This window comes from Hydra viridissima, unplaced genomic scaffold (assembly GCF_058129835.1).
Source record: "Hydra viridissima isolate aposymbiotic clone 2 unplaced genomic scaffold, HvirCarnegie_v1 scaffold_2, whole genome shotgun sequence".
In the NCBI taxonomy this organism is placed as follows: Eukaryota; Metazoa; Cnidaria; class Hydrozoa; order Anthoathecata; family Hydridae; genus Hydra; species Hydra viridissima.
In genome coordinates, this window is record NW_028324301.1 from 8,529,950 (window position 1) to 8,549,608 (window position 19,659).

General features: G+C 31.8%; 2 protein-coding genes and 1 long non-coding RNA gene across 3 annotated transcripts; 1 reads left to right on the top strand and 2 right to left on the bottom strand.

Annotated features, from left to right (window-relative positions):
* The first annotated feature begins 306 nt into the window (after positions 1-306).
* LOC145182597 (late histone H2A.2.2-like) lies at positions 307-3,089 on the top strand. The gene is made up of 3 exons (XM_090079535.1): positions 307-365; positions 2,391-2,498; positions 2,613-3,089. The coding sequence occupies exons 1-3, from the start codon at positions 338-340 to the stop codon at positions 2,915-2,917; spliced, it is 441 nt and encodes a 146-aa protein (XP_089935661.1). The 5' UTR covers positions 307-337; the 3' UTR covers positions 2,918-3,089.
* A 6,688-nt stretch (positions 3,090-9,777) lies between these two features.
* On the bottom strand, positions 9,778-10,671 carry LOC145193352 (uncharacterized). Its single transcript, XM_080070817.2, has 2 exons — positions 10,574-10,671; positions 9,778-10,438 (listed from the first exon to the last, which is right to left on the bottom strand). Exons 1-2 carry the CDS (start codon positions 10,641-10,643, stop codon positions 9,942-9,944), a joined length of 567 nt encoding a protein of 188 aa, XP_079926943.2. The 5' UTR covers positions 10,644-10,671; the 3' UTR covers positions 9,778-9,941.
* Positions 10,672-15,586: 4,915 nt separating this feature from the next.
* Positions 15,587-18,431, bottom strand: LOC149891772 (uncharacterized). The gene is made up of 3 exons (XR_016450358.1): positions 18,112-18,431; positions 15,722-15,769; positions 15,587-15,624 (listed from the first exon to the last, which is right to left on the bottom strand). It is a non-coding gene; the product is annotated as an uncharacterized LOC149891772 (long non-coding RNA).
* Between the last annotated feature and the right edge of the window lie 1,228 nt (positions 18,432-19,659).

The following is a 19,659-nucleotide window of genomic DNA, read 5'->3' on the forward strand; positions in this document are numbered from 1 at the left end:
CCTCATAGAAAGCCAATAAGAGTTTGTAAATAAAATTATGATTTCATTTATATGATGCTATTAAAGCATTTCATTAAAAAAAAGTAGTAAGAAGAGACTAAATCTTGTAAATAAAAGTTAAGATCAGTTAGTTGACCAGAGCTACAGATTGGAAAACCTTATTTATATATATTTTTAAAAATCATCCCGTGGACTGTTTATTTAAACAGTGTGGGCTATTTAGTTACTATCATGGGAATAGCCATTCATCTCTTGAGAAAAGCTTTTTTTTTTGAAAAAAAGATATATATAGTTACAAATACAAAGCTAACAGGCGCAATTCTAATTAACGGCGTTTATGGATATGAATAAAGACAAATCGAAAGGTAAAGTTCGTTTTGCAGTTTTATAATAAATAAAAAGAAATTAAAAAAAAAAATAACAGTTCATTTATATAGTGGATAATTTTTTTATCCAATGTAATCAAAAGTTTGGAAATGTAACTGAGGATAATTTCTGATAAAAAATATTTGACATATAACGAAATCATTTTAGCATTTAACAAGCCTGTTTTTCACTATTCTAAATTTTACAAGCCTTATTTTCACTTTTTCTAAATTTGGGTAACACTTCTTTTACTTTTTTTTTTTCGCTTCATGCATTTTTTTAATGCTGAGCTGTGCGCTATAATTTAACAAGTGTTACATTAAGGACTTTGATGAAATATCTTTTGCTTCTTTCTGGGAAAAAAAAACATACATCTACTAAGTCACTATGTATAAAGGAGGTGGGATTTAAGCGAGCTCATTTCAAAGGTCCTCCACATCTGCGTCCAGATTGCAGATTTGACTATGTGGTACTTTCAAAAGAGTTATTACATTACAAGTCGCTTAAATGGAGAGTTTTGTTTAATTAAGGTGTTAACAGGTGGTGCAGCTGCATGTGACTTTGATGATGATGTTTTCCAAAATGTATTTTTTACAATAGCTTTAGAACGAAGTATGTTGTATCGAAATAATGACGATGGCACTTTTAAAGATGTTTCATATTCTGCAAATACTTGGGCTCATTGAATTAATGTGGATGATGATGGTGATCTGTATCTTTATGTTATAACTGTAGATGATATTCGTTATTACTCTTAACTACATTATAAAAAATTTTAAAACTTTGTGTTTTATTTTTCCCCATTAATATATCGTAATGCTAAATGCACTTTTTTATATATAACTGAGTGTTGAGTACAGCTTAGTGTAAAGAATGAAAATACTTACATTAGCGCAATTATATTCTAATGTAATAAAATAAAAGGCAAAAATGAAAACAATTATTTCATTATGTCAAATATCAGCATTTTACCATATGGTTTACATTTGAGTTACTTTTGGGACATAAGTATATTGCATACCAAATTGCATTCTAATCTTTCTTCCTTAAATTCAGTATTCCAAAAAGACTGTTCCAACAAATGTGCCTAAGAAAGAATTGTTAGTTTTCCACAAAAATGATGGTTTTCCGTGGACATGTTTACTCATAAGGAATTTGTTAGCGTTTTTTGTATTCTATAAATCATTTAAAATAGCTATAAAAGGCCGCTAAATTTGAACAAGTTAAAAGCCGAACTCAAACTGTTATACATTATTTTGGTATTTCCCCAGTCGAGTTCAAGCTGTTATATATTATATGATATTTCCCCATTTAATTGCAAAATATTTTAGACCTTAAACAAATTCATTCAAAAATCAGCTTATAAGTTTATCAAATTTACAACAATCAAAGGCTAATTATCATTTCCTTAAACCCTCTGGCGATGTAACTATTTAAACGTGGAATGTGGTAACATGTATTTTTGTTTGAAAATTTATGAGTGTATATGCAAATAAATCTTTACTTCTAAATAATATACAGTTATGATAAATTTCCTCTTGAATTTTAAACTAGAAAATTGAAGGTGATATGTTGTGAAGGTGATGAGCCTACAAGCGAAAAAAAATAAAAGCAAAGAGCGTGCTTATTTTATTGACAAAAAAAAAACGACAGCTCCATATTTTTCAAAAACTACCGTTAAAAGAAAAAATGAACTATATTTTTATTTCTTTAAAATGGCAATGTAGAAGAAAAATTTAAAAGTCGAATTATTTCCCAAGTTCGAATCAACGTTATAGCGTCCCTTTCAACAAGTTGTACAACCTTCTATGTTTTTTTTCATATTGAAATACTTCGGTACATGGCAAGACCTTTTGTTGCGTTTATTATGCATTGACAATTTAATTTGGCTTATAAATAATATCAGTCTGATTACAATTAAACCATAAAAGCTTATAAATATATCAGTCTGATTACAATTAAACCATAAAAGTCCAATCCATTGAGTCCAACCATTTTGAAAAAGATCATTTTCTTATATTTAGGTAAGCAAGCAATTGTATCTCATAATGCAACAACAGCTCATCGAAGCCGCTCACAGTTAGCAGGTGTACAGTTTCCCGTTGGACGCATTCATCGTTATTTAAAAAAAGGTATAACTATATCTATTAACATTGCGGTTAAATATGTTATGATTAAAGAAAGAAAAAATACGTGTTTGCAATGTTTTATTCAAGTCTTTTACAAAAATCTTTTTTTTTTTAAAGGACGGTACGCTAAACGTGTAGGAAACGGCGCTCCAGTCTACTTGGCTGCAGTTCTTGAATATCTTACTGCTGAAATTTTAGAGCTAGCTGGAAATGCAGCTCGAGATAATAAGAGATCTAGGATAAACCCTCGTCACATATCACTTGCAATTCGTAATGATGACGAGTTAAACACCTTATTAAAAAACGTCACAATTGCTGAGGGAGGGGTTCTCCCTAATATACAATCAGCCCTGTTGCCTCTTAGAAAAGAGCACTTTGAAAAAAGTACATTGGTTGAAGGGAGTCAAAGTCAAACTTACTAAAGATTATAAATTTTTAAAACTACTTGCAAATTAGAAATGGTTATATAAATTAGAATAAAAAGAACAATGTTTGTACATAATTAGATTAAAAAATAAGTAAACACCAGTTACACTGTACATAAAATAATTGTTAATATGTATTGTGTGGCGTGAAACTTAAAGTCAGACAATTAAAAACTTAGTAGATAATACGATATAAATTAAAATAATTTCTTCAAGTTGAGAACAATTTTCATGTCTTTCCATCCGTCTCACAGTGGGAAATCACATGCAAAAATTGAGAAAGTGATCAGAAATATGTCTGATAGAAAGTTCTAATAGTAAGTTTGGTAAGTAACATCTTTACTAAGAGTTTCCCAATTTATGAGATTTTAAATGTGACGGACCTAATTGTAGGTTGCATCTTAAAGTTAGGTTTTTAATACATTTTGGGTTATAGTAATTATTATTTTTTCATGCTATAGGTCAATGAAATATAATTGTTATATATATACATATATATATATATATATATATATATATATATGATTGGAAAGGTTATCATTTAGGCTGTTGAAACAAAAGTTTTTAAAAAAATAGGTACTTTAATTTTTATCCATTAAACGTTAAAAATCATTAAAAAAGTATTAAATTTCAACTTTGGTGCGGAATTAAAAAATTGCTCCAACTTGTACCTTTTCAATATTCTGATCATTTTTAGTTCACAGTGTGATGTTTTTTAATCCACAGTTATTATTAACTGGCATGAGAAATGTGGCTTTCAATATCAATTTTGAATGTTTTTGAAAAATATAAGTTTTTTCAAACGAAAAAAAAAAAATGCTTTCAAATAAAAATCATAATCTTTTTTCATTTGTCATAAAAACAAGTTTATTTTGAGGAAAAACTAAAGTGAATTTTTTGTTGTTGTTCTTTACAGAAAAGATGTTGATTTTAATTTCAAGTTTTTATAGTTTTTAAAGCTCATTACTTGATTAAACAGAATTTTTGTAAACGTTGTAAACCGCATGTAATTTTTTATCGCCACACTGATCAACCAATAAACCACAACAATTTCTTAAAGTTGTTGAAAGAATTTTTTTTGTTTAGCAAGTATATTGTAGTGAACTAAGAAAGTGGAGGAAATCAGTTTAAGACAAATTGTGCGTTGTTTTCAAAAGGTGCTCTCGATAATGTATATAGTACATTTTTACATAATGATTTTAACTTAAATCAGAGAAGAAAACTAACTTGCTAGCCTTAATTAATTAGCGATTCTGAAGTTGCATTCGACCTATGCAACTTCAGAATCGCTAATTAATTCATTCCATTAACTGGAAGATTGAAAAACAAGAAACCTTCAGCTCACAAGATTAAGTTAAAAGTTTGTAAACAGTTCATAGTAGTGATAACAGTTTATAGTGTTGATGGCGAAAATTCTTCTGATATGGAATCGATGAAATTAACAATTTAAAAGAATTAGGGGAAAACCTCAATGAATGGGACAGTTTTTGCAAAATGCTTTTTAAACGTAGATAAAATTGTTTAATATATCTGTACCTCGGAGGGATACAACACTATGTCCATTTTTTACAACTTTACAGGAGAGGAGTTTTAAACTTTTTTTTCAACAAAAAGTGTTATTGGCACAGCTATTTATTGAGATGTTGAAACAATATTTTACCAGAACATTCTATTTATTGTTATTTACATCATGCAGTTGTTATAAAATTAAAAAAAAACCTTTTTTACGGTTTTTTTTTCACTTTTTAATGGACATGGTGTTGTATCCCTCTAATAAAGTTATTGTACTATAAGACCTAATGTGGGATATTCAATAACAAACACAATACTATTTGACTTACAAAATGTATTTAACTATTTTATTTATAATTCTCTTTACAAATACAAATAATACATCTATGTATTCAACTAAAATGGTATTTTAGATGCAAAAAACTCAGTCATCATCACGTAAGTCTCCTTCAGGGTACTTATTTCTTATGCAAATTTGTTTACTAGTTCTTTGGTGCCTATCAAACTAATTGATAAAGTAACTGGCGCAGTTGTTTGGCAAAATCCGGCACCTTCATATGTTCGTTTTTGTCGACCTATATGCATTGAATTTTGCAAAGAGACTTCCAAGAAAACTAAAGCCATTGTAGATGAAGTAAAGAGCCAAATAAACTCTTTGCGTGAAATGTGCAAGAACTTGATGAAGATACTCTGCAGCTTTTGAAAGTCAACGAACTGATTTCAGGAACTGAAAGTCCCTATGTAGTTATGATATAGTACCTTTAAGGTGGTACCAGGGTAAAAAACGGCTATTTTTGATAAAATTTTGAAAAATACCAAAATTAATGTTTTGAATTCTTAAATCTACCTATTTCAATATGCGTTTTGCAAAAAGTCAAAAATCTTCTTAATTTTAATCAAATTTGGCCTTTTTTTAAAGAGCAGTTTGGTTCTTGCTTCATAACAACGACCTTAGAAACGCTTTTTATCTCGCTAAATCAATTTTTCAGAAAAAATAACTTTTCATAGAAAATAGATAATGGGCTAAAATTTTGCAGATTTAAAGATGAACATATTACGAATGTTGTCTATGAAGCAAATTTTTGTTATTTTTTATTTAAAACTCATTTTTATCATGCTTTTGTCCCAAACTTCCCTTAATTTTATATCTTAAAGTTCGAATGTCTACCTGGTAAAATTAAAAATGTTTTAAAAAATTCTGTTTCATAGACAACATTCTAAATACATTAAAGAATTCATGTTCAAATTTTCAAGCAGTTTTGACTCTTTTTGAGTTAGTTATATTAGATGAAAGAATAAGAAGGTTTGGGGGTAAAATAACACTAATTATGCACATAATTAATGACGTTATCACTAAAATTTCTTTATTTGGCTACTGTTTTATATTTTTTTTTTGTTCATTAATAGAAAAGAGCTAAAGTCTATTAATAGTTTTCAATTTCTTGTTAAAAAGTTACCTTTACCCTGGTACCACCTTAATATACCTACACATTATTTCATAAAAACAACTATTTAAAAATTGTTATTAAGAAACTGTCTTAAATATTTCTATAATTAGTAGGTAAGCACTTTATGTATTTTTCGTAGTTTTTAATAATTTTAAGGTATTTTCATATATTTGTAAAGCATTGTGTTAAAGTGTAAATTAACTAACTGCCAATTTTGAAGTTTTTGATTTTTATTTATTTATTTTTAATATTGTATTACAAAAAATTCTTATAAAGAGTATTTCACAAGAAGCGTCATATACTACTTTACATTTGTGCAAAATTTCAAATCTCTATTTTTAGTAACAAAAAAGTTATCGATTTTTGGTCCGAAACACACCTTTATTTTCCACTGTGCGGTGTTTGATATAGATAGTGTATTTAAAAACATAAGTTTACATACTCTAGTTCGTATGCCTTACTACTATAAAAGGCCTATTCTGGCGCATTGATACCCCTTAAGTATGGGAGGGTATGTATAGCGTTACATATGGTGATATTAAGGAAATTAATAAAACTTCTTGCTGTGTTTTTAATTCAAAAATGTTCTGAGCCATTGTTATATATTGGGGGGTTCAATGTTTTTTTCCAAGATGGCGGATGTGTAAAGAAGTATAAAAATAATCATGTTATTTCTGTACCTTTTAAGATGCCTAAATTTTTTAAGAAGTTAATTCAATTTTCTTACCATGTGGTGTCCAATAGCCAATGTGGTGTGATCATTCAATAGGATTCTTTTGTCATCTTTTGCGCTGAGTGCAACTTTGTTGATTTCTTCGGTGTAGATGTCGTGAAGATGAGATCTGAAAACGTTCATGGTTGCAAGTTGTTCATTTCCACTCAATAAGCAGTCTTTAAAATGTTGGTGAGTAATCTTATTTTTGACCACGTTCTTTTTCATCCCTTTGCATTTTTTGTGTTCATCTTTAGTGATCTTGTAAGAGTAGAGCTTGGGTCTAAGTCCAACAAACTCTTTAATTATTTTTCCTCCGGCTTCGTCTTTGAACATGCCGATGGTCTTATTATTTAATCCTACTTCAAAGCCAACGTTTTCAATGGCAGGATGATTATTAGAAAAGTTGCTCGTGTCAAACAAGTTTTTAAGATCGTTTGAAATGTCTTTGAAAAAATCATCCGTTTCGATTTCGTAAAAAAGTGAGTCAGTGTCAGTCATGAGCAACTTGGCTTTATCACCGTATTTGGGTTTCATGTAGTCATAGTGGTGTTCAAACATTAAAGTTTTGCTCAAATCGAGGATGCTCATTCCCAAGTAAACAGGTTTATCGGAAAATATCGAAGCGGGTTGGACGATTTTTATTTTCCAAACGTATAAAAAAAAAACATGTGATTTCCACGGATCATGAAATGATCTAAAAAATTTTCTCAACGTAAAAAATGTCTGGTATAATCATTGATGCGGATGATAAATCAAGTGTTATCACAACTAATTTTTTAGACAAAATCGTTTTTGAGAAAGGAAAAAGCTACGAAATGGCTTTTCTAGGACTTGAGACCTATAACAGTATTCCAAACATAAACAGCAAAAATAGTTCACTCAAATACAGCATGAACAATGGTGCTCATTGGGAAACCGTTATCATCCCTGACGGAAGCTACGAAATTAAAGACATCAATGAGTTTATGCAAAAGTCAATTTTAAACACGATAACAACAGCTCAACGAGGAAGTTATATTATTGCGAATAAAATCAGCTACTCATCAAGCAACCTTCAAATTGCAGTTAATGTCAAGACCTTAAAATCAACCATTAAACTTGGTATGAATTATCTGATTGACTTTGACGTGAAGAACAGCATTGCTTCAGTTTTAGGGTTTACTAAAAGAAAATTAAACTCCAATTCAGAACACGAGTCAGATCATATCGCTAAAATTTTAAGCATCAACACCATTAGAATTGTTAATAACGTCATCAAATCATCCTACGTTAATGGTAACCAATTAAACTGCATCTACTCCTTTTACCCGCAAGTTAACCCCGGTTACAAAATCATCGAAAGACCTATGCATTTGATTTATCTTCCTGTTCAAGTACCTGAAATTTCAACCATGGTTACTCGCATCATTGATAACAATGGAGATTTGGTTGATTTTCGTGGAGAGGACATTACGATCCGTTATCACATTCAAGAAGTGAAATAAATAAATTTCTTAACTCTATAAAATGTATCAAAGCATCAAACTCAACATTTCAAAAGGTCAAGCCGACAAAATTAAAAAAGCGTTGCATGATAAAACTGCAACCAGCATAAAACTCACTCATCAAGACTTGAACGGTGAACATGTTCTTGCTGTCACTAGCACACAACTCAACCAAATTAGAAAAGCCTACGAAGCTGGAAAAGGTGTCACGCTCAAACTCAGCAAAAAACAACTCATGCACAACGCAAAAGTGGAAGGAGGATTCATCGGTGCCCTTTTACCTTTACTAGGTATGATCGGAAGTACCATCGCCACAAAAGTTGTCCCTGCTCTTGCCACTGGACTACTCTCTGGTGTTGGAGCCTCTGCCGGTTCTGCCATGGTCGACAAAATCGCTGGACGCGGAATAGTTTACTTAAAAAAAGACGGAAAAGGACTAAAAATATCCAGATTAGGATCAGGTATATACCTAAACCATTGGAATGGAAACACTCAAGGCGATGGGCTCTACATCAAGAATAAAAGAGCATACGATCGTATTGGCTCTGGAGAAGAAGAACAATTCTCCGGTCTTGGCTTACTGCTCGGTCCCAATTCACCCTTCAATAGCATACCAATTTTAGGCTCCATTTTGTAGATTCTTTAGAAACATGGAAATTCTTTGAAAACGTTTTCGAATGTTTTTAAAGAAAATACACCTTTATCATTCCTATTTCTCCTTCAGACGAAATCATTAACGTCTCTCCCACATACACATCCAACACGCTCGAAAGAGAAACGATTTTTGAAACCCGATACAACTGATCAGACTTACGCACCAAATCCAATTTCTTATCGTCGCTCTCTTCTCCAAACTTAAAACTTTCACTAATAACACCGCTTGTCTCCATTGAAAATATCAACACACCTTTCTCTAAACACACTCTAAATTCCGATGCCGGCTTTACCATCTTACACATTTCACTAAACCTACTAGCCGAAACTCTTCTCTTCGACCAAAAAGAATAGCGCTCACTCAAACTCACGTTTTGAACGCTTTCCGTCGCCACCTTAATATTATACGCAAACTGGTCTAAAGTTCTCACGGCGATTTCTAAACTTCCCGCACTCAAAATCGACAAAGTCAACTCGCTTCCATTTTTTACCGTTTTAAACACCTTGCTCACATAACTCTCAACACCTACATGCAACGATTCCTCAAATTCAAACACGTACTCATCAAAACGATCTGAAAAAAGATTCACCTCAAACATTAAATTTATCGTTGTTTTTGTTCGCACACTTATACCTTCTTTACTTATTCGCAAACACACCATCCTCATATTTTTGAACAAAAGATCAAACAACGCTTTCACTTCACATGCACGCTTTGTTCTCGCTATAAACATTTTTTAAATAAGAAGAATTTTTTAAATCACATGGTAAGAAAATTGAATTAACTTCTTAAAAAATTTAGGCATCTTAAAAGGTACAGAAATAACATGATTATTTTTATACTTCTTTACACATCCGCCATCTTGGAAAAAAACATTGAACCCCCCAATATATAACAATGGCTCAGAACATTTTTGAATTAAAAACACAGCAAGAAGTTTTATTAATTTCCTTAATATCACCATATGTAACGCTATACATACCCTCCCATACTTAAGGGGTATCAATGCGCCAGAATCGGCCTTTTATAGTAGTTGCCTTTTACTGTAAAATAATATTGTAGAGTATTTTGTTTTGACTTATTGGAGGCAAGGTCTCGTTTTCTTGAACGGACAGTACTATGCTTCTCTACACATGAAACAATGAATTGCCGTTTTATGTCATTTCCCTTCTCCTGACTCCAGTATGCATTAAAGATCTCCTGTCTGTCACTGTAATAATTTTTCAGAATATTTCAGTCTGCAAGGAGGTTTAATAATTCTGGCAGGGACAACTTTACCCTTTTTACTAATATATTCTTCACCTGCAGAATATTTACGTTTCTGAATATTACATGCCCATTCACTGGTATGAACGACACGTTTTTTACCTCTCTGAGTAGAAATAGATTTATTTTTCACTTTTCTCCTTACGCCTACTGTTCCTTGCAAATCTAGACCTACTTGATTTTCTGCAATCAAATTTAATTCTTCCTCAAGTAAACGTAGCTCATGTCCATTTGAGTTTGTTTTAGCACTAGTTTTATTTCTACTGACCTCATTTTGTATTTCATTAAATACAGGGACATCATCACTGGAATCCGTTTCAGAGCTTGGAGGTTCATAATTATTGTCCCGATCAGAATCATCATCATCTTCGTCGAAACGCAAGTCATCTCCATTATCCTCTTCATTTTCAACATCCTTGCTGTTTGTATGATTTGGTTCTGAAATAAAACAAGTCTTATAATATTACATGTAAAACATAATATTTTGAAGTTTAGGTTCATAACAAAACATTACATTAACTGTTTGAGGTTATGTATATCACATTAAAAATAATGAGCAAAACAGTAGCTTACCTGTAGTAGAACCTTTTTTAGAACTTTTCAATAGTTCCAGAATCTTTCTCCCACGAGAATTATGGTTCATTATTCTTACTATTACTAAAAAAGAGCAAATACAATGACTTAAAATACATCCAACTATCCGTGCGTTCTTTTGTACCCACCTGGTAAGTTGCAGTTAACTTGTTTCTCCCGAACGCTTTCGGTTAGTTAGCTATGAAGCTTTGACACTATTGGCTGCTGAGAATAGGTTGCCAGGGCGACAGCACGTAAGCGCCGCCTAGATGACACACTGCGCATGTCAACCGATCTCGCCGAAGTCCAAACTACGATAAGATGAGGAAGTAACTGAACTTACCGAGTAACCATAAAAGAACGCTTGTGGTAAGTTACGGTGACTTCAAGTACCCATAAAAGAACGGGAAAGTGACTTCCAGTTAACCGCAAGTCACCAGGTGGGTATAAACGAACGCACGGTATGTAAACTCATCAGAACTGTCAAAAGTACTCTTAGTTCACTAACAATCCGCCAGGCTGTGTAGAGGTATACAAGTATATATATATATATATATATATATATAGTATTGTAGAAATTATGTTAATATTTCCAGTAAGAGTGCTCAATACAGCGTAGAATAAGTAGAGCGAATATACTATTATTGTTATTATATAAACTAAATAATTAGCTTGGTTTATATTACATTACTTAAAGTTTCACGCAATAGCGATCATCAGATGTTATAAAACCGTTAAAAAACGTAACGACAAAAAATACGAAAAATACGAAAAAAGTGCTATGGAGTGTCTGCTATGATGGCATTAAAGTTTTTTATCAAAAATTTATTTTCATGGCGGCACTTTGATGTTAGTTCACTTCGTTTATTGAGCAAGTCTAGTTTCGAGGTAATAATGTGGTACTTTTCGGTCAAGCACAAATTACAGTAATTGCCACCAGGTTTAAATGGTTCTGCCTGATCGAGAATGTTCCACGTAAGGATGGGTTCTAAACCTTTACTTTTGCACTCCCATACAAATTTAGAAAGTTCGGTGGAGTTTGCCTTACTTTCATAACGAAAAGAATTCCTATGCTTATACCATCTGTCTTTAAAGGTTTTTTCAGTGAGCCCAATATAATAATGCCCCTTTTCCTGCTGCTGAGTTTTTACGTTGCAAATATAAATAAGGTTTTTCTTAAGGCATTTTCCATTTAGTGGGCATGCGGTGGTTTGTCGGCAATTGCATGACTGGCTATTATTGTCAGTAGTATTAGATAGAATTCTTTTGTTATGAGCAGTAATAATTTTCTTAATATTTGGGAGGCAGCTGTAACTAACTTTTACATTGTTCCGGTTAAAAAGTTTGTGGAATTTATGGTCTTTAGGAAAGCATTTATCAATTAAACCCAAAAATATCTTTGCTACGTTTGTTCTAACGTTCAGTGAAAACGGAGGGTTAAACCAAATAACGTTTCGTTTTCGAGATCCTGCATCACGTTTTGGCGTGTTTTGATTGAAAAAAATTTTTTTTTTAAATCCGCAAGAATTGAGAGCGTTGTTATAAAACGGTGCGGCTCTATCAAAAACCTCTTTATTTGAAGATATATTACTGATGCGGTAAGAAATCATATTCGGTATCGATTTGATGATATTAGGTGGTTGATTGGAGTTGACGTTGATATACATAGGGTTATCTCCTTGTTTTCTGTAAGGTTGAAAAGTACTATCAAGGAGATTAAGTGTGGTGTCGAGGAAGTTTACAATTTTTAAATTAGATTTAATAGTAATAGTAAGGTTGAATTTATCTTTAAAAATGTTGACAAAATTTTTCTTTATTTTTTCTGACTGAGGGCCGCTGATATTACAGAAGCAGCAGAGACCATCATCTCTATATAGTCCTGTGGTGTTGAGCCCGTATTCACTGGCAATAGTATATAATATGTATAGGCCTACTAACTCGCACAGTTCGGCTCCGTCAAAACTTCCCATAGTAACGTCAAAATCAGGGTCGCCTGATTTTTTGCTCCACATATTATTTCCTGCGAAAAGTAAAGTTTTCCTGGTATGGTAGATGATGTTGATTGATTCATCAGGAATTATGGTGAACTTCTTAGCGTGTATTAAAGAATCATGAAGTAATTGCTTTGAAATAGAAGGATAGAACTCGTTTATGTCGTATTGAATAAAAGTACATAATTTTTTGTCTGGTATGGACTTGAACCACTCTATTACTTCTTTTGTATTATGCCATAGGTGTACGAGGGTGGCCTTTCTCACTCTGCTATTAATATCATCTAATAAAACTTTACTAATTTTCCCGAGTTCTGGTTTAGCGGGGTTTATTAAACGGCACTGAGGATTGTTGGCAAAATTATCCTTGTGGTCTTTTAGGGTAATAAATGCTGAGTTCATTGCTAGACATTCTATTCTATCGTCTATGTCCAAATTTTTCGCAATTCTTTTAGCCTCTATATTAATACTGTTATACTGTGTTATATCAGATTTTTTGTAAATTTTAGTAATGTTTTCCGCATAAAGCTTCTGATAAGAAGGCTTATCCAGTTCATATATGTTTCTAGTTTTATCTGCAAAGATGAACAAGTTATTTGAAGATTTGACTTTTGCAATGTCGTGGTGCAACTGTCTTTGAAAATCATTTTGAATATTAGTAAATGAGATATTCTTTATTAGCTTCAGCAAATCATTTTCAAAACTTACAAGATCGGGGTGCTCGAAAACGAAACGTTATTTGGTTTAACCCTCCGTTTTCACTGAACGTTAGAACAAACGTAGCAAAGATATTTTTGGGTTTAATTGATAAATGCTTTCCTAAAGACCATAAATTCCACAAACTTTTTAACCGGAACAATGTAAAAGTTAGTTACAGCTGCCTCCCAAATATTAAGAAAATTATTACTGCTCATAACAAAAGAATTCTATCTAATACTACTGACAATAATAGCCAGTCATGCAATTGCCGACAAACCACCGCATGCCCACTAAATGGAAAATGCCTTAAGAAAAACCTTATTTATATTTGCAACGTAAAAACTCAGCAGCAGGAAAAGGGGCATTATTATATTGGGCTCACTGAAAAAACCTTTAAAGACAGATGGTATAAGCATAGGAATTCTTTTCGTTATGAAAGTAAGGCAAACTCCACCGAACTTTCTAAATTTGTATGGGAGTGCAAAAGTAAAGGTTTAGAACCCATCCTTACGTGGAACATTCTCGATCAGGCAGAACCATTTAAACCTGGTGGCAATTACTGTAATTTGTGCTTGACCGAAAAGTACCACATTATTACCTCGAAACTAGACTTGCTCAATAAACGAAGTGAACTAACATCAAAGTGCCGCCATGAAAATAAATTTTTGATAAAAAACTTTAATGCCATCATAGCAGACACTCCATAGCACTTTTTTCGTATTTTTCGTATTTTTTGTCGTTACGTTTTTTAACGGTTTTATAACATCTGATGATCGCTATTGCGTGAAACTTTAAGTAATGTAATATAAACCAAGCTAATTATTTAGTTTATATAATAACAATAATAGTATATATATATATATATATATATATATATTTATATATATACATGTGTCCAGTAGTAATTCACATGCTTCAGAAGGATAAAACACCAAGTCCACATGGTGTTCTATCCCTCTAAATGAAAGTGGACTTAGTGTTGTTTTAAAACATGCTATATCCGGTTCTAACTGGTTTTGGACATAGTGCTCTATTCCTCTAAGAAATATGAGAAAAGCTGATTTTAACTCTGTAATAAAGTCAATATGGAAAAAAATGGACATAGCGTTGTATCCCTCCGAGGTACAGATATATATTTAAATATGTTTGATAACCACCGACTCTTGCTCAATGATATAGTAGAGGAAAAAAATTGGATTTGCATTTGACTATCGGTAAAAAGAGAATTTTATTAGAGCATGAAATTTGTCCCATTCATTAAGTATGTCTCATTGAATGGGACAAACATAAAAGAATTAAAAATGAACGTATTTAATTCAATCATTTTTCAAATTAGTTTATTAATTGTAAATGTAGTTAAATATATAGATACATACATAAAGACCACACAAAAAATATTTTTAACTTTAAACATTTTAACTCTAATTAAATTTCAATCAAAGCAGAACTTTCTCATTTTAGAATATTATATTTAGTTATTTTTATTTAAGTAAGATATTGCAGTATAGTGTGTAAATAATACCCATTACCCATGGGGATAAAAGTAAGGGATTGCAGCATCCCTCTGCTGAGCTGTAAATAATACTTTGTTAAATTCATTCAATAGGTAGTATTTTGTCCCATTCAATATGCGCATCACTTTATCCAAAAATGATTAGTCACACCAAAAGCACCATTAATTAAGCTTGAATGCTTTACTCACTGTAGTACTAGAGACTGTTATCTATTTAAGCATGGAACTTTATTTTCCATAACTTCAAAAATTGCTGCAAAATCAGAAGAAAAAAAAAAGTTTTTAAAAATTACTTTTTACATTCAAAAACACAATAACATCCATTGTCATTACGGTCATAGAGCAATAGGATGGATGAGTCGGTGAGTTGAGTTCTTGTTTCTATCACTCTTTGTTACAGGAATTTGAATATCCTTACATCGATGCTTCTATAAGAATCTGAGTTTGTCCCATTCATTAAGGTTCTCCCCTTCATTTAAACACTAATAATGTTGAAAATCTAGAACTGAATATAGATATAGACGAGAATACTGAAAATGCTGAATATGATGAATAAAGTTCTGAAAATGATGAATAAAGTTCTGAGCTGTGTACATATTATAGCTTTATAGTCGTTAGTCTATAAAATTATCTAGAAAATTTAATTTGAAAATATCAAGTATTGTCTTGAAAGTTACGCGGACTGATTCGTTTTTTAAATCCGATTCGTTTTTTAAATCGGAAGTTTTTTGTGTGCCTGCTGCATCTTTGTCCACCCTTGCTACTTCACCTTGCTGCTGCACCTTTGTCCACCCTTGCTACTTCACCTTGCTGCTGCATCTTTGTCCACCCTTGCTACTTCCACGGGTCTAAACACAAAAAGGAAAAAACAATATCTTAAGGCTCTACTTTACTTATTTAAGGCTTAAAATCTACATCAGTACAAAAATAATTTTTTTTGGTCACCTTTTTTGTTGGAATGTTCCCTTTGCAGGATGCACAGATGTATCAGGCCTGGTAAAAAGCAAAGGAGATTTGCGTAATATTTTAGCATTAACCCAGTTAGCAATAGTACATGGGTCATATATCGGAACAATATGGGCTTTTTTATGGGCCCTATGTAGGAATCCTATATTAGACCCATAAAAATTTGTCCGCGGTTTATCAACGGGTCCTATATGGGCTAATCCATATAGTTAGCCCATATTGGACCCAACAAACTTCTGTGTTTTTATTTTATTTTTCTTAGCAGAGTTTTTCATCGTTTGCCCATATTGGACCCAACAAGCTCCTATTTTCTTTTATTAACTTTGACCTATATGGCGCATTCGATGGTTGGCCCATGTTGGACCCAATAAACTCCTTTTTTTTGGGACCTATAGGAAACTTTAGTTTGTCAATCCATATGGACTCCAATATCAATAAGCCACTATGTTAAATATTTAACTTGACCTATAGGTCAAGTTAAATATTTAACAAATAACTAAGCTCTTACGTTCTCATATATACATACACACACACACACACACACACACACACACACACACACACACACACACACACACACACACACACACACACACACACACACACACACACACATATATATATTTATATATATATTAGATAAAAACAATAAACAATATGCTGAGAATAATATATATTTCCTATTAATGTAAATATTATATTATACAAAAAAAAGTATAAGTAAATTAGAGCTTGTTAGACTGTTTTCTTGCTTCGCCACGCTTAGCTCTATTACCATCTCGATCGCAAGCACCAACAAGCCATTTTGCAAGGGACATTTCGATATCTTTCATCGTGCATGTCGACGTCAGGTTATTAAGCTTTAAGGCCTTCATAAAAAATAATACATTTCCAGTAGTTAAAGAATCTTAAATACACAATACTCTTATCGTCTTTGAAAATCTGAACCATAAGGGTTTTTACTAAACATAACAATAGAGTGCACAATTTTTAAAACTAACCAAACAAAATTTACATATGTTCAATTGTATTTAATATCTGGCAAAGTAGCAGAGAAATATTACCAAAATTTATTCAAAACTATGATTACTCACTATAAATCACTTGAAATAGCTCAGTACTCTTTAACACTTTTTTGACTGTCATCAATGCTGCTATGTCAAGAGATGAAAATAGTGTTTCATAAGATATAGGCGTAATCGGTAAAGTTGTTATCAATGTTGGTGAACTTGACGCCGTAACAGAAAATGGCACAGAAAATAAAGGGGTAAGAATTTGAGTTGTAGCACTAAGTTGAGTTTTCCCAGCTAATTTTTTTTTCTCAATAGGGAAATAATCAATGTCATTTTCAAATTCCATTTCAGGTGCAAAATCTGATGAAATTTTTCTAGTTGTAATCCTAAACAATAAATATAATTATCACCAAATGTTTTCTTAAAATAGTTTAAAAATATTTGAAATTGTTCAATTAAAAATTATTACTTGCATGGAGTAGGTGGAATTAATACTTACATGGAGCATTAGTTCCACCCACTCCATGTAAGTATTAACTTCAAATTAGTTAAAAATTATTACTTACACGGGCTGAGTGGAAATAATAAATAGAAATAAATGTGATATTAAAAGAATTGAAATAAAGTTAAATTTAAAAGAGCACATTTAAAAAAAAAAAAAAAAAAAAAAAAAATGAACGAAAATACCCGATAGCGCAAAAGTTTCGGTTCGAGGATCGGGTTTATTACCTCATTTCGGGTAATTTTATTATCCGAATTATCGGGTTGTTTTATTACCCGTCTACGGGTACCCGCTGGTATTCGTGTCGGGGTTTCGCTCCCTAAGATAAGCCCACATTAAAACCACACAGGTCCAGTAAAGTTGAATTATCTTGCTTTTTAACATTTTTTTTTGTTGCATTTGCCCACATTGGTCCTATAAATAAACCAACTATCAAACACGCTTATGACCGATATAAGTCAGCCTATAATAGGCCCTATGTGGACTTGCCCACTTCTAAGTTTATATATGGGAAGCCCATATTAAAACCAGACCGGTCCCGTAAAGTTGTGCTCACTATTTGTTAATTGTGTTTGCCCATATTGGTCCCGCAAAAAAACCAAACATCAGACACAGTTAGGACCGAAGTGAGATTGCATACAATCGGCTCTAGGTGGGCTTGCTTACGGGGAAGAGAGGTCTAAACATAATTTTAGGAAGTGAAAATAAAAAAAAATTAAATACGTAAGTTTATAATTTTCCCAGAATATAATTATTACTCATCGTATCATAAAGAGTTCGAGACAATTGGAAGACAATATGGTTTTTTTTTCTTTTTACACCTGTACAACCACATAAAGAAGTAAAAAACTTACACGTGTTGCAATAAAAGCAAGAATTACTATTATGTTTGTAAAACCAAAGAGCCTCAATGTAAACTAAAAAGAGTTTTATCTGCTGCTTCTTTGGATCTTGTGTGTCACAGGTACAATATGTGGTAGGTGACAAATAGATGAGGATAACAGTTAGTAAAATTACTAATGCCATAACAATTTTGATTTTAAGCGTAAAACGTAGTAGACTTGTTTTGTAGACTTGTCTCGTATAAATATTTAGTTATATTTATTTCTTTATTATTCGTTGTAAAAGGAAAAAAAGTCAATAATTAACATCTTAGACACTTTTAGAAAGCTTATCTAACATCGGAAAAAATTGGTATCAAGAAAAATACTTGATAGATTTTTAGAAAATTTTGCGTTTTTCTCTTATGTCTTTTTGCATAATTACAACACGTTACATTATTACATAAAAGCATTTGTGCGTATTATCAATTTAATACCTTTGCTTTGTTTTTTAATTAGTTAATCCGGCGTTTAATTAACGACGTTTACGGTTTAAAAGTTTAGAGCTTTTAAAGTTGAAAAGAACACCTGCTACTCGTAGAAATATTTTTTTTTGATTTATATCGAAACGACTCGTATAAACCTTTCTGAGCGCAAGACAAAACTTTTGATGCGATATTTACGTCCTTGGTTTAACCAAAGGGTAAGTAGCTAAATTATTATTCGAATAGAGGACATGATATAAGGGAGGGAGGGGGGGGGCTCAGTTGCTTATTTCTCAAGAAAAAGTTTCTCATCGTATTTTCTTTGGAGAAGAAACTAAAAGAATGAATATATTTACTGTTTATTAATTAAAAACTTTGAGTTTCTGAGATATGATTACATGGACAAAAAAAGGGTTCTTTTATTTGAATAATAATAAAAAAAAATTATGAAATAATTTTTCGAAAATGATTGCAGTAAATTGGTTAAGAAAAAAAAAAGTATGTAAATCGCTCATTAACTCTGCTGTACGTTAAAAAAATGCACAGCCCTGAAGTATTTTACATAATCTTTAATAAATATCATCATGTGAAAGCGTGGTTGTTAAAATTTAACAATGACATACCCAGATATACACGAACTGATTAAAAGAACCTATAAATTACGTGTGCAGAATAATATCGAAGATAAATCATATACAAATAAAGCTTAAACTTTTTTAAGAGAAATATAAATATCTATTTAAAACATCTGCCCTTAAAATCCGCAATTTTAACTTTGACACCCTTTTTAAAACTTTTTTTTCGTCGGTGTCATTGTTTTGGTTTACAGTTTTGGAATCTTTGATTTGTAAGTAAACAAGCAATAAAATGAAAAATATGATTTTTTTAAGATGGCTCCCAAAAATAAGAACATCATTGACTTTCATCTTTTGGGTATTACGCCCAAGGACATCATAGCAAGGCTTGACAAGGCTAAACAAACTGTGTATGATATTTTAAATGGATTTAAAAAGTTTGGTCGCATAAGGAGGAAAACAGGAAATGGTAAAGACTCTGAGAACCTTAAGGCTAATTACATCAGTCAAAACCCGAATTC